Source organism: Rhinolophus hipposideros (genome assembly GCF_964194185.1).
Source record: "Rhinolophus hipposideros genome assembly, chromosome: 16".
NCBI lineage: Eukaryota > Metazoa > Chordata > Mammalia > Chiroptera > Rhinolophidae > Rhinolophus > Rhinolophus hipposideros.
Window position 1 is genome coordinate 35,817,247 of NC_138062.1, and position 16,967 is coordinate 35,834,213.

Genomic DNA, 16,967 nt, shown 5'->3' on the forward strand with positions numbered 1-16,967 from the left:
ACTACATAGTAAGACTGCCATTTGGTGAACTAAAAATAAACAAGTATTTGTTTTAATTAAATAGTATCTGGCTTTCAGAATGTAGACTGCCTATTTGGGGGCAGTCTAACTTATTATTTTGTTTTGTTTTCCACTACTAGGATTGTAGACAACACATTTAACAGAATTCTCTGATTCTACATTTAATAGAATAGAATTTTACAATCAAGCCATGTACCTATAACTCACACACATTTTAATCTGTTTTCTAAGTATCTAAGAATCAATTAAAAAATGTGAAGGAAGTGGGCATAGGAAGAAAGCCATACTATGACGCATTAATGCTTTCGACTAACAAGTAAAGTCTAGACATTTATATACTAAGATGACAGAATAAAATTAATGTCATAAACCTTACTAATCATCATAGTGTGTTCATTAAAATTTAGGTGAATTTAATTTCAATAACATATTCTAATAATTTATAGTTTTTCACTTACAATGAATAAATAAAAATCTTATCCCCAAAATGTAAAGGTACAATAGCAAGTAAAGAAATTGAACTAAGGAGACAATTGCAATTTTTCCATCTTAGCCACTAACTTGCCATTTTAGGTTTTGTTTTAACACACAAAAAGACATATCCACACAATCACAGTTGTAGTAGTATAGTAGTTCAGAGTATCGACCTTAGGGTTAGAGAAAAATTTTAATCCACACTCTGACACTCTGTTATGCAATCTTAAGTCAGTCCTCCACATTAAGCTCTACTTTCCTCTTTAAATGAGGATTATATTGCAAACTTAAAATAAGATTTTTGTGGAATTAAATTTTAAAATGCAAGTAAAGTTCTTGCCACAGAACCAGATACATATTAAGTTATCAATAAGGTTAGTTATTTTTGTTATGTAGGGTAGTACTGGCATCACAATTATCATTCAGAGATAAAACAACGGTACTCTGAAGTGTTTCACTTTTAGAATGACAATGCTTTAGTGCTAACATTAAGAAAAGTTAGAATTATTTCAATCAAGGAATTAAATAGTTTGATAAAAAATATTCTGCTTTTTTATTGTATTGTAACAAAACAACAGGATGAAAGGTCCCATCTTAGGATGAGGGACCCCTGAATTCTCAATATGTAATTTGATATAAAAATATACCTTAAAAATTCAAAGAGCTGTGCACCATCTAAGGCTGAAGATTAGAAAACAGGAGGGGATTATTGGGCTTCCAAAGTCTAGAGCTAACACAGAAGATCTCAAGAGCTTACTTGCCTTCTAAAAAAAATATCCAAAGCAATCTAGAAACATCTGGGAAACTATAATATATAAAGTTAAAAGATCTCCTAGATGATCTCAGGCTGGACTGAAATAAATGGTAAAAGAAACTGCCCTAAAGTGCTGAATAAAGAGGAATTCCTAGATCCCCTTTAATGTGAATCTCTGATTTAAACCTCAGGCGGTCCTGGAGACCCTCAGAACTTCTCTGGGGTGCCCGATTGCTCTCTGCAGATGACGCACCACTCCCACTGGCATTAGACATGGTGATGGAAGGAGAACTGATTCTGGGTGGTTCCTTCCTCCAGAGGAAAGCACTGCTGTTAAGATTTCCCAACCCTGGTGAAATATTGATGGTGAGAATAAGAGTAAAAATAATGTTGTATTTGGGAAACACTTCAGAGGAGGGGATGTGTAAGGCAAAAATAAATGGAAAGAACTCTGTGGAATTCAACTGAAACCAATGATCACCAGGTAATCTACCTAAAACTTCTCTGAAATGTACAAGTAACTGAGCAGCACTGAGGATGGATTCTAGAAAGGCATTAGTAATTATTCAGAAAAAAGAAAAGCAGCACAATTTTCACATTAAATTTTTCATCTGAAAAAAGAATTTATCCAAAAAGTAGAGTAAAATGTATCTTTACACTAGGAAATGCTTCACTGATACGTCTATGTAACAGATATGTATATGTCAAATTACAAAAGACACTTACCTCCCTTTTTTTAGCTTCGTTTGTGCTATACTTTGGAAAGAGGTAGGAAAAGATATTTCCACAGCAACAGGCAACATGTACCAGGGGACCTTCTTTCCCTAAACTCAAACCTGATGCCACAGCCAGTACTAATGTGATGGTTTTAATCATTAAAGTCCATTTTCCCAAGTAACCTCTGATGATGAATCCACTCAAAATAGTTTTAATCTATAAAGGAAAGATTAAGGAAGTTTAATTTCCTTTAACAAATATGAGAACTTAACTAACTTAAATTATTCTCGTTTTACTCAACAAAACTTGTAAATTTAGGTGGACTATGGAACAATTCACAATTAATTTTTCAAAAGCTTTAACTAATATGCTACATATAATAAACCTATTAGCATATTCTAATTCTTGTCCCAAGCAAAGGATAGAAAGCAACCTTATCTCACAAACAAAACTAAAATATCTGGCCATGTTAAAGGGAATATAAACCTTAATACAAGGGTTATAATTACACAATCACATAAAGGTGAATTTAAATATTTCTGTTGTAGAAATATAATATCGTCAGATACATTTCAGACATGCTGTATCAGAAACAGAGATATGCCTTCTCAGAGTACTGCAATTATATGTAATATTTGCCATGTATCAAGAAGGATGAGTGGCAACTGCTAAATACTGCATGATATTGCTCCTTATTAAAGTAGTCTTAATACAGCTTTAAAAATCACCACAATTTAGATTTTAAAAGAAATGCACTAGGAAAAGCTGGTAACTTACTTAAAACAAAAATAAAAAGGTTCAAGCAATGAGTTAACATCATGTTCAATGCTAAGTATATTCTCCTTTATTGTTTGTAAACATTAAAACCCAAAAGTTCACACTATTGACCACTCTGAATCAAATGTTTATTTTAAAGTATAAAACAGTTATAAGCATTATCTTCCAAAGTCAAGATTTATTAACTTATCTAATTAAAAGATAGTTACAGAACGAGAATGAACGTATTCAAATCAGTCTCATAACCGTAAAACATCAACTAATCCATCAAAGAACTTTAGGTCTCAAGATATTTTTCCAGGTTCTTGAGGTTTAACTAAGTCTTCTGATACTTGTTTAGTCATGTGCTAAATTAGTGGTAAGGGAAAAAAACAAAAAAATCAATCTCCACAGCAGATAATGAAATGACTACAGGGAAGAATTTCTTTCAAGGATGTTTATAATAAGTTTACATATTTTAACTTTTGTTTTGCATCTTACAAACAAACCATATATCCAAAAAAACAACCACTTTCTTCCCCCAAGGCAAAACAATAAGCACCACAACAATTACTCAATGTTTAATGATACTAAATATTGTAAGGCTTACCTCTGGAATTCCAGAGCCACAGGCGTATGGAGCAAACACTTTTACCAGAGAAACAGCAAGAAAGGCAAAACTCAATGCCCAGAAGATGTACAATATATAATTCATGATGTAAGAACCAGGACCCTAAAAAGCAAATTGTTCAATAGTATGAATTTAATTTACCTCTAATGCATGTGTTTGCCTCATAGAAACTTTGGTAAAACTTGTTAAAGCTCCCAGTTTATTTCAATAATAAAAGCTTTACATGAACAAACTAAGTAGAACCCAAAGACATTTGTATATATACCAAGGAGCCTTAATCTATTTAATGTTTTTTCTAATTTTTTCCTGATCCCTAAAGTCTTATTTTCCAGAATCTCAGTTATATATACTTCAATCTCTAAAATTCAGCTATTACAAAATTTTGAAAACATATCCACAAATGATCAGGTAATTTATATAATATTCTGACATTATATTATACATATTCTATATATTATATAATATTCCATATAGTATATAATAATTCTAATTTCTAAAATGTTCATTATAGATCAAGAATAGCAAAATAATCATTTCAATACCGAAATTCCATGAAGAAAAAAATCTATGGATAACTCCAGTAAAAAGGCTTATTTTACTCAATTTTTTTATTAATTCATACTTCCTGCTTATTCGCAATGTAGTACATTAAGCAATTTTAATAACTTGACTTCATAATAACCTTCTGTGGTTTCACAGATCCTATTGCACTTCTTTTCTACAATAAGAATTACATTTTACATCACCATCCATGAGACTTGGATGTGACTATCTAATACAAAAGCATCTTGAAACAATACGTATATTTTACTTGCTACAAGGGATTCTCACATTATTCATTCTATCCTATTACATTTCTTTTTCCCTTTAATTAAGGTTGCAATTATCTAATATGTCATTAAATCTATCATTAAATAATTTGGAGACTCATTTCACCATATCAATTATTAATTCCTTTTGAGACAAAGCAAGACTTACCTCTGCTTGACCTATGATTAACTCGGCCCATGTTTTCCACTGCGGACATTTATCCCTCTCTTCAAATGTAGTTTCATCAGACCCCCAGCAGCACTGTTCATGGTTGTACCACAGAGCACTAAGGCAAATGCCTTCCTTCAGGTCAGTCATCCAATCGGCAGCGATGTCTATTAACCCAGCTAATGCCCCTATAAAAACATGGTGGAGATGGTAAAAAATTAAGCCTATTTTGGGGGAGTTAAAAACTATCAAGTTAAAAGAACCAAGGAAAGCAGGGGACTCCCTATAAATAAAGGGCCACATAGGGAATACATAAGAATTTAAGATTTTCAAATCTCAGTTATCAAAGAATTTATATTACTTTTTAAAAACTGTAAATAGCCTTTTCTTTAAAATGAAACTGTCATTCTTTGTTTGAAATTAAAACTAGTTAAATTAAAACCGTTCAAATTAATTGTGAGTTTAAAAAAAGGTATTTAAAAGATACTAAAACATCTTCAAAAGACAGCTACTTGGCAGGAGGTTCACAAATCTGGTTATTGAAGTCAGAGTTTTTACTAGTGTGCTTCAACCCAAGACTTAATTAGTAAGTTTACAAAGGCTCTCAATCTCATTAAAATTTAATGCCATTAGAAAAAATTAGTAAAACTCACAGCGTTAATGAATTACTGTGATAGATTTTCATTTTTTTCCTTAAGTAACAAAAAATCAAATATATCAAGATCATTTTACTGACAGAATACAAAAAATAACAAACTTTATGGTCAAAACCTAGGTCCTTCTCATTATATAAAAAGATCAATGAGTCACAAACACAGTGGCCACTAAGTTCTTCTACATGCCCATTAGAGTATTTCCCTCTATTCTCCACACAAATTTTAATTTTCCTCATGTTCTTTTGAACATAATATTCCACGGCGGAAGCTGAAAGTCATTAAAATAGTCCCTAATGTCTGTTTTCAGATCGTCAGTGTTATTTCTTAAAATCTCACACGTAGGGACTTTGTGGGCACTCTCCATCACAGTGGTTAAAAGTGTAGGCTCTTGAGCTAAACTGCCTGAACTGACATGTTTGCTTGGCCACTTCCTAGCTGTGTGACCTTAGTCAAGTGGCTTAACCTCTCTATGCTCCAGTCCCCTCATCTGTAAAATGGTGATAACAGCACATATACTACATGATTGCCATGTGGTTTATAGACAAGAAAAACTTTTAGAACAGTCCATGACACACAGGGAGAGCTCAATATATATTAGCTATTTATTATGATGTTAACATTAAAAGATACTTATTGATCATCTGGTGCAAACCATGTATTTTACAGATATAGAAACTGAGCCCAGAAAGTTTTTTTAAAAAAATTGGACAGACACTTAAAGTGACAGAGCCAAAACTACATTTGGAGGCCTCCTGCCTTCTAGTCTTATATTTAAGAAGAGTTTTTGAAGAAACAAAAAAAAATGGTTTCAAAAATCCAACAGTACCTAAAAAGAAAACTGTGGGAAGGAAGAACTATTTATTGTTCTATTAACCAGAAAATGATTGATTGCAGTAACATTTTTCTTTACCTGATGCCAATCCTGTTAGTGTTACTACTAGCCATCCTGACCACGCATCATACAAACTTTTGGTCATTTCCCATGCTGATTCTTTCTTTTTGCTGTTGATCTGAAATTAGAAATGTTTATGCTTCATTTTTCAAACTATAAATAGAAGCCACAATTCTAGAATCTAACAATTTTTCTCAGTTACTATACACCAGACAGTACTTTCTAAACTAAATAATGGGAAAGGTGAGTTTGGGGCAAAACCACTATAAGTTGTTATACCTGTAAACCAGAGGACAGACATTTACCCAGAGATCTGTATTATTAACAAGAATCTCAGAATTTGAAAGCAAAGGGTCCACAAACCATATAAAGTCTGACCTAGACTGGCCTAAATTGTATCAAACTTAGCTGGTATACATCTTTTATATTAACAGAAATAAGCCATTATAGCTTGAAATGTCTATCGTTCCCCAGTTATTCTCTGGTCCTAGCAGTTAAATGGGTTATCTATTCTTTAAAAGGTAAGGTCAGTGAATAACAGCACCGTGCCCATAAATGCAGTCTATAGAATAGTCATGTGAATAGAGGGACTATAAAATCAATTGACAAATAAATTTGTGGGCATGTAAATATGCAGTCATGGAAAACTCCAATCCAAATGGTAGGGTCCAGAGGCTCTTTTCTAATTACTGTGTAAATCAGAAATGTCCTCAACTGAATACAGTGGAGGAGCGGGGATTAGCAGAACCTTAACAGAGTTGATATCCAGATCTCACTCTCCTAAGACAGAAGCAGCCATGTCCTCCATCTCTTAGTAGGAATGCACTTCTAAACCTAAAACCCTAACCTTTCCTGTTTCACTAGGATCGCTGCTTTTAAAAAGCCATATCCTAGGTAGTTCCTACATTACTACCAGCACATAAATAAAAGTTGAGGAAGAAAAAAAAGCAATATTCTCAGCCTAGGACATCCCACAAGAGGGCTATAGTTGGAAGTAAATGACCTGGTCTATTGCAAATATCTGGCCTATTTTAAGCCATAGGGTCCCATTAAAAAGACTCAGTAAGTGCTAAGTTGAATGAGGTAATTTTACTCTTTCCATACTATATGCAACCAATCACAGATATTAACCATTCTTTAGGATTGAAGGTAGGTCATTTCTTTCCAAAACAATCACTAAACCTCATGTTGTCTTTTCTCAATAAAAATAACTGTAATGTTTAATAAAATATAATTAAAAACTGGAACTCATCTACATGTTCATCAATATGGCATTGGTCAAATAAGCTGCAGTACATCTATGTAATAAAAAAGTCTGCAGCCATTCCAAAGAAGAATAAGGCAGATACAGTGTGATGCAGGTGGGAAAAAGCAAGGTGGATAAAAGTACGCACAATATGCTCCTGTTTATAAAAAAAAAAAAAAAAAGATAAGTATATAATATATATGCTTATATTCTTAGAAATAAAGTGATAAACCATAAAATTTTAAATATAAATCATTACTTAGAAAAGGAAGAAAGCAATAGATTGGAAGGAACAGGGACTTGAAAACCAAGTAATTAGTATGTATAATCCTAGCGGGTAAACACTAAGGACAAAGAGTATTATAAAAAAGGAAAACACACACTTTTCAGTAAGCATACTATCTGGCGACAGTGTTGGTTAATATTATTCTGAAATTGCTGTTTGGGTATTATGTCGTAAATCAAATGGTTATATATGTGACATTGAGATTTGGGGCATGGTTGGAATAAGATACAGATTTGAGACCTAGAGGTTAAATAAAAGCCTTAAGTGTTGAATTTAAGTTGGAAGGTTGCTATAAACTTAAGAGACTAGCCGTGGCCAACCCAGAAGCAATTAGTATCTCTCATGCCCAGACTGCCTAGATGCCATTTTTCTCCAAAGGTACCAGAGCTCCTTGGAGGAAAAGCCAGTTTCCTGCATCCAGTTTGGTGCAGGAGACGTGTAACATGAGCTAAATAAGGATCATCTTGTTTTTCCAGAATACATCAAAGTCTACAAAGGAAGTGTCTAAGGACACATGAACCAACCAAAATAAGCTGCCACTCGTCAAAATGGAATAACATGGACATCAGTCAGTATAAAAATCATGATGATGAAAACACATCGAATATGTTTAAATCCATGAGTGCATGAATATATGAAACAAAAACCAAACAAGCAAACCAAACCTCATCAATAAACTTTGGGGATGTGAGAGAACCATGAGTGCATGAATATATGAAACAAAAACCAAACAAGCAAACCAAACCTCATCAATGAACTTTGGGGATGTGAGAGAACCATATGATTTCACATTTTCACCCTTTTCTCTACAATCTGAACTTAAGGAAATCCATGTAATTGGATTTCAAGGGGTCGTCAAAGTCAAAACTATTTTCATAATAACACTAAACCATGATGTGCCTTTTTCACTGTTGACATTTTCACAGATAACACGAAAACAATAGCAAAACTGCTGTCTACTCGGCACAAATCAAGGCAGTGGCATTTAAATGTACTGGCAATCATCACATTCTTCACGGCCACATAGCCCAGTAAAAAAGTCAGTGCCAGTTTCACTTAAGAATGTCTTTGATGGAGCAGTAAAATTATTATGCCTCGATCATTGAGTCTTTTTAATATTGTGTGTGATGATGTGAGTGTATACAAAGCATTCATGATGCATAGTGAAGTATGAGGTTATGTATGAAGGAATAGCATTCGTGGGATTTATTTGAGCTGCAAATAAACTAGACACTTACATGGAACACCATTTTTACTTGAAAGAAAGACACCAAACTATGGGTTTTCAGACTTGGGAATTTGACAGGTATTTTCTCAAAAAACAGACCAAGTAAGCCTGTTGTTTCAAGTAAAATAAACATTTGTTTCCAATGATAGAATACGAGCTTTCAAGGAAAATTAGAATTTTGGAAAACTTGTATTCCTCACTGTAAGGATGACAGATTCCCAACACTTAAAGACTTTTCTGAAGAGATGAATGTTGAAATTAACAAATGTGATTTTTTAAAAAAAATATTATATAATGAAAAATGTTAACACTTGAAAGAACTGCATAAATCAGCGAATCAGTTATTTCCCAAGTGACCATTGTATGATGTTAAAAATCATCCAAAGTTCAAGGTGAACCAATGGATTTTAATGTAACAGGACACAAAAAGTGCACTGATATAGTTTCAGATTATGCATTGCAACTAACCTTTAAGAAACTACCACTTGTCACTTTGGTGCAGTATCAAAGAAGAATATCTGCAATGATCTAAGAGGTCATTAAAATACGCCTAGCTTTTCCAACTGTGAGGCTGGATTTTCTTCAATTTACTTCAATTAAAACAGCATATCATAACAGACTGAACACAGAAGAAGATATTAGAACCCAGCAGTCTCTTATTAAACCAGACAATAATGAGATTTATGAAAAAATAACACAATGTCACTCCCTCACCAAATATTTTTTATTTTGGAAAATATAATTATTTTTCATATAAATACATTTTTATGTTAATATGAAATGGGTTTCTTGTTACTTTGAAATGAATTAATATTTTTTAAATTTCTGTTTTCATATATAATATGGTAAACATCAAATAATGTAACTACATAAAGCTCCATAGTCATCCTCAATAATTGTTTACAGTTTAAAAGGAATCAGAGACCAAAAAGTTTGAGAATCACTAGATTAGAATACTGATTTCATGAACTGGGTCTGATTTTCAGTTAAACTCTATTTGTAATGTTTCCAGAAAAGCTAACTATTGACTGGTGAATCTCAGAGGCTGTGCTTTTCATAACAGATATAATCTGATTCCAATTTCAGGCTTAAAATCCATTATACATTAATATGAAAGATTATAACTAATTTGTACAAGTAGTTGTTTTCATTTATAAGTAAATTTCAGACCTCAAAGTTATAAAGGGGCTTTGGAATTTGGTATTTTATTGTCAAAGATACATTTTTTTCTCTTTGTTAAATTTATTTTCGGATTACATTACACCAGTAAGTCACAATCAACAACAAAAAGATCCAAAGGTTGTACTTTTTAGTAAAAGCCGCTGTTTTTGATTAGTGATTCATTAAGACACTCAATATGTCCTACACAGGACTTATTTAGAAATATCTCAGAATTTAAAACCAAGTAAAACAAAACAGAAAAACCAAATAAAACATCTCCCAGAAAAGTTTTTTCTTTCTGAATAATAAGAATTATGCAACAAGTTTCCTCTTTGCCATAGCTGCTGGGCTGATGAAGGCCAAAAATCATGCTGACTTCCAAATCCTGAATGTGGCCTAATCTTCCCCCAAACTCGTGCCGCTTTCCCTTGCCTTCCTGTTTTATCTTATTATACACCTTTTTTTTTTTAAAGCTATCTCAAATCCTTTCTGGAAACGTATATTACTCAATGATCTAACTATGCATTATAATAATTACTGAAAACACTTACCCGTCTGTGCCTTTCTCTGTCTTTACATTTCTCTCGTACCCAATCAATAGTATGGAAATCATCATATGTACCAACACCTGGAATTGGTTCATCCAAAAGATCCAGTAAGTGTGTAGAACTGTTAATGCTGCCTCCATTTGTCATTGTATAATGAGTTCCTACAACGCAAAAGACGCATGACTCATTAGTAATAGTATCACTTGAAATAATCATTACAGAGGAAATGAAGAAAATTATTCAAATGAAGAAAAATTATCCAAAATTTGGAAATAAGGCACAATGATTATGGTATGTCCTATCAAACTCATACTGGAGCATCAAAAATAAGCCTGCTCACAGAGTCTAGTCCTAGACATCTAAGTAACTTTGGACAAGTAATCTTTGAATATTAAATATCTATATGACATACCCTATACCTTATTATAAAGACATATTAGTAAAGAAGCATTTGAAATTTTTCTAAAGCCCTAAAATCTTAGAAAAGCTGATACATAATTTCAGATAGGTGATTTTAGCATTAGTGATTACAACTTACATCTTCAAATTATGTAACAGTAATATAGATATGTATTCCTAAAATAATCCAGAAGTGTGTCATTTTAATGGAAATGTAACTAGAATATAAAGAGTGGTGCTATACTAATGTTTATATAAACACTGTAAAAATAAAACACAAGAAGACTCTTGCAGTCTGATGATTTAAAATGACTCATTCCCTTTTATTTACAGATAAAGAAACTATCATAAATGTTAAGTCAGTTCACAATGCTATCATCTGACAAAGCCAGAATCTGCACTTTCCCCAATCACTATAAACACTGCCTAGATTAGAGCAAGAGATTATCATAAATCACTTGTGGGGTGAAAGGGAAGAGAGAGTTGCACGAAGGGTCACCATGTTGATACCAAGGACTAATTTTATTACTGTTAAGATATAAACCAAATAAACTACATTGTAGGTTGCAAGCTCTGTTTCTTGATAATTTAAAGAGGCAGTAGGAACTAGCATTAATATAGAAGGGGTTAAAATTTTAAATAATAAATACTGCATATTGCACAAATAAACTTAATGTCTGTTTACTTCTCCCAGATAAAACAGGGTCCTCTTCTTTTTTTCCTATTCAATACATCTGAATGTTTGCCTTGGAAAAAGGTGTAAAACTTCTAAAAGGAGAGTACTATATTGATTTCGGTGTTCTGGCAGAAGTACTCCAGGAATAAATAATTTATCATTCTGGGCTAAGCGTTCAAAGGCCCAACCCCTGCAGCGACCCATGTTCATTCACATAAGACATACGCTATAAACCTTATACGTAAAAGCTTCAAGTATACTAGCTCTTTCTTCCCCCCTCTATCCTGAATTTATTCAGTAATTTCCACTTTGCAAAAGCTAACTGAAAGGTCACACATTTTCTTAAGAGAAAGCAACTGGAGAATAAATATCGTAAGATCATTTCTAATAACTTGATAAATTTGAGAATCTTTGACTCTGCTTTCCACATAATATTAGATTGGTGCAAAAGTAACTGCAGTTTAAAAGGTTGAAAATAATTGCAAAAGCTGCAATTACTTGTGTACTAACCTAATATAAAGTAAATGGCTTGCATTCTTTAAAAGTGTTGAAGTCATGAAAGACAGAGATTGACTGAGGGACTTTTCTAGATTAAAGGAGATGAAAGAGACATGACAACTAAATGTAACATGTGCTCCTAGATTATTAGATCCTGGGCCAGGAAAAAATGTTGTTTCTGTTTATATTATAGAACACAGGGGGACAACTGGTAAATTTGAAAACAGTCTGTAGATCAGATAATAGCACTGATCAATACTAATTTTCTGATTTTGAAAATTGTACTGTCGCTATATATAAGCGACTGTCGTTTCATAAGGAAATACACACTGAAGTTTTTAGAAGTAAAAGCTTATTCATTTATGTCTACATCTTACTTTTACATGCTTTAGGAAAAAAATAATGTGGCATATACATGTGTATATATTAGTACATGCAGTGTTTCCCCAAAAATAAGACCTAGCCAGACCATCAGCTCTAATGCGTCTTTTGGAGCAAAAATTAATATAAGACCCAGTCTTATTTTAACATAATATAAGACCTGGTATAATATAATACAACATAATATGATATGATATATGATATGATATGATATATGATAAGATATAAAAGACTGGATCTTATATAAGAGCAGGTCTTATATTAATTTTTGCTCCAAAAGACGCATTGGAGCTGATTGTCCTGCTAGGTCTTATTTTCAGGGAAATACAGTAAGTAAAGCTAAACTTGGTATACTTACTATTTGGCATATACTCTGATATTTTACCATTTTTTTTTTTTTATTACTGGTCACAACCCAACTGATTTCATAACCAACATGTGAAAACCTGGCATTTGACAAACACTCAAACTGGAGGATACAAACATTAATGAAATTATCTCCTTTCTCATAAATAAAAACCTTTATATTCCCACCCACTAGCCCTCAATATATAGTTGAACGGAGTTTTAAAAAAAGTACTTAACCGTTGCACCTTAAGCTGAGTTTATCAGTAAATTTCAAAGTCACACATCTTCAACACTCTAAGTCTCTTCTCAAAGGGGAGTATCTAAATAATAGTATTACATGAAAAAAAGTAGGTATATATTTATTTACTATTACTTATTACCTCTGGGGTCGATCTCAAAAGATGTGACAGCAGTGATTCTTGCAATAATGCAGATTACTGTCCTATCACACACACATAAAACATATAATTATTTTTTTAATGATGGAAGAAGGCACAGAAATCCAAAACTCTACATATTCTCTGACTTCCCAGTTTCTTCTCTATGTTAAGAGCAGGAAGTCTAATCCCCAATGTTATATTTTTTCTCTCCCTCGGTGACCTGATAAGAAATGGTCATCCTGGCGAGGGAGGGAAAAATTAATGTAAGTTGATAGTGGAAGTTCCAGAATGTTAGCAGACTCCCAAATGAAAGATTAAAAGGGTAAAGACAAGCATGGTGCCTTGTACTTAGTAGGTGGTCAATTAAATGTCTGCTGGAGAAATGAAGTCATGCTCTTTAAATTTGTTCCGCCATCCACAGTTGTTTTTAACTGCCATCTATTTAAACTGCAAAGACTTGGAAATTAAAACCAAATCCCAAAGAAGTTGACCAAAAGAACAAAACTAGTCAGCAGCAATGTGAGCCCATTCCACAATTCACTGTTTTCGTCTGTATTGTATTGCCACCTAAAAAAGCAGATCCTTAGGTAGAGATGTGGATATTAAGACATCTGTACAACTGGAAATAAGTTCATGTTCATTTACTATGTCTGCATATAATATGATGTATATATTACATGAATAAAAAAATGTTTATGAAATCTGTTCTCTTAAATAGCATGTGGAATAATTGACAGGTACTAAAGTAAACCCATTTTTTATCTAATTATGGTTGTAAAGGACTACAAAAAATTACAAATTAAACATGTTAAGTAAAAAAATAAAAACAAAATTTTAAAATACAATTTAAGCCACCAGTCTCCTGTGGTTTTGTATATGCACAAAGAAGAGACTTCAATGCTGGAAAAATAGCCAAATTTATAAACCTAATTATGTGTGGCAGACCTGCTCACATTATGAAATCTTGCTACATAAAGCATTTCTGACTAATGACAAGCCATGAGATGATATTAAATGAATCATAGTAAAGTGTAGGTTATTTTTAGAAAACAGCTAGAGATAGTAATATGAACCAGATTTTATTGAAGATTTTAAATTCAGATACCGTAGGCAAATAAATTTAAAGACAGGCTTTGTTTTATATTATTGTTTTAGAATACAAAGAGTTTCTGATATCAAATGAAGAATCTTTATTTGGTCTTTTAATTTACAGACAATTAGATGAATTAATTTGTAAGAAGAGATTTAATTTTCTAGTTGGTTAAAAGATTAAAGGTAATAGAAGAACAGTAATGACTCAAACCCTAAAATCATTTTACAAAGAGTCTACAGAATGTCCCTATAGCAATAAGAATATCATCTAATACCTGGAATTTCCAAATAATGTGCCAAAAATTTTAACTACTGTACCTTAGGAGGGAATAAAAATGAACAAATTCATCTATTATAATGGGAACGAAGAAAGCTTTACTTGAGTACAACTCTGAGCTAATGAATGTCAAGAAATGATGTCGGATAGAAACATAAAAGAGTAAGACCTCAAACTCTTATTTCGATAGGAAGGCCACAGTTTTTGTGGTGTAAGACTGTTACTCATCTGGCATTCAAGTTTCCTTTTGGATCTGGCACTCTTCTACCTTCTACGTTTCTATATTACTGCCGCACTGATGCAACAAAAGTAACCAGGAAACACCATATGAGGCATTTACTCCGACCAGAGCACGTACTCATTCTATCTCCCCCGCCCCCCAGGAACACCATATCAAATTCCCTTGTGTACTTCAAAACTTGGCCTACTTTGATGCCACTTGTCAAAAGGAGACTGATCACGTCCTCCTCTTAAAGTCCCAGAGAACATGCATTCTATACCATTCATTAGAAATGTATTAACTTCCCTGGGGCTTTGTCTCTTTGTTTTTAAACTCGGGAAGCCTTTTTATGTGCCTTCCAGACTCAAAACACCACGTTATGACAGAGATACACAGTAAGAAGCAGTCTGTCCCTAAGAATAGAGTATAAGCCCAATCATCTAGATCAAATCCTTACTTTTAACATTTCTTTACCTCCATTTCATTAACAGGAAAATGGGGATCAGAACAGCACCTACTTCATAAGTCTAAGATGAAGATTAAAACGATTTGCCACACATAAACAGACTGAGACACCTAAAGGACTTAAAACAGCACTTAGCAAAAAGTAAATTCTACATTAAGTATTAGCTACTATTAATATTATTACTGCCACCATCTTTTTCCACAGCACCTAACAGTGCCAGATATACATACATACATATATATGCACACACACACAAACACATACACACAAAGCTCAATAAATTCATTGAATGAAACAATTCATAGTCAAATAATTTTTAAAGGTCCCTCAGGAAATAATAAATGGAGGCTTAAAGTCCAAAAGATCACATCCATGATAGGCTCTGGTAGAAGAAAGACTTCAGAACCCAAACTACATAAACGTCATAACAAATTAAGAAGAAAGTCAAGGTATAAAACTGACAACCCAACTAAAGCAAGATTTTTTTCACTGATGAAAATGTTAAAGACATTTTATGAAAGAACTTGATAGTTTCTGGATAGGAAATTTACCCCAAGAAATGGCTATTTCTAGAATGTCATCTTAATTTCTAATCCATCAACAATATATTAACTAATTATATTTTTAATCTACCAACATTTCCAGTCTCAATATTATTCACGTACGTAAGAAGCTACATCAGTTACCATCTCACCTAGAAAAGTAGTATTACATTTAATCTACTCCTTAAAGGTAATCTCTAACTCTAGCACTCTGGGTTTCAGTAAACAGATTCATGTTTACTTTACTGATATCCTTTATAATTTCATACTTCAATTATAGGCCTCTTCACCCTTTATTGGCCTAAAGAGATCCGCCATTGCAATTTTGTTCTGACAGGGAAGCTGATAGTTTTCTTGATTTATGTTAGCTGCTTATCTCCACATCTCTAATTCCTTTGTGTTGATGCATGGCTACAACAGGTCACAAATGATGGAAAAGAATCTCTTATCCACCGATACTAGGAAACTACAGTACAGTCAAGTAAGCCTAATAACTACAAAGACACAATTTACTTCCAAATGACATTGGCTTATATTCACTAATCTCAGGAAGGGACAAGGAACCTATTTGGACTGATTTAGACCTTAAACAAGATTCCTAAAGGATTATTTATGAAAATATAGAAACAAAAAATTTATATCTTAGTAATAACCTTATCAGTAACCATGCCTACTCTCACATAAGCACTGGTTTATTTCTTACTATTTGCATATCTTATAAAGAGGAATCCATAAGTGACTTCTTTCAATAACTGTCAAGCTTAACACTGAGAATTTAAATTTCCCAAGCCTAGGTCTTCTGGTTTATTATCTTCAACAAACAGATGTTGTAAATAGCTCAGGAAAAAAAAAAAGAATAAAACAGTTTATCTTGTTTTACAGTTTAATTACTGATTAGCAAATACTGTGACATTTGAACAGTCACCATTCATCGCATTGCTTCCTGTTTAAAGAAATCCTTACTAGCAAAGGGGTGATGGGAACACAGTAAAAAGTAGAGTTTAAAAACACATTAAGAACTACGGGACAAAAAAATACCAACAACTCTGGATGGTAAGATTATGAGAAATTTTTATTTCCTTCTTCATGCTTTTAGGTATTTCCCCAAACGTTCTAAAATTATATATATATATATATATATATTATACGTGTAAAATATATATTATACACGTATAATATATATAATACATAATATATATAAAATTATGTATATAAATTTTATTAAGAGGGCAACTGTAAGAGAAGCACAATCCTGTATATGTAACATGATCTTCATGCAGTTTTCCTCAAAATCTGAAAAGCAAGCTTTTACTAACAACAGAATATTACTGATATATAAT

General features: G+C 32.7%; 1 protein-coding gene across 10 annotated transcripts in view; it reads right to left on the minus strand.

Annotated features, from left to right (window-relative positions):
* CLCN3 (chloride voltage-gated channel 3) overlaps positions 1-16,967 on the minus strand; it is an 82,497-nt gene that overhangs the window by 27,343 nt on the left and 38,187 nt on the right. For all 10 annotated transcript variants that reach the window (XM_081075464.1, XM_081075462.1, XM_081075463.1 and 7 more), the window contains 5 exons: positions 10,352-10,509; positions 5,898-5,997; positions 4,332-4,519; positions 3,333-3,455; positions 1,976-2,182 (listed from right to left, as the gene is read on the minus strand). In XM_081075464.1, the coding sequence (XP_080931590.1) occupies positions 1,976-2,182; positions 3,333-3,455; positions 4,332-4,519; positions 5,898-5,997; positions 10,352-10,509 (776 nt within the window). The remainder of the gene's footprint in view (positions 1-1,975; positions 2,183-3,332; positions 3,456-4,331; positions 4,520-5,897; positions 5,998-10,351; positions 10,510-16,967) is intronic.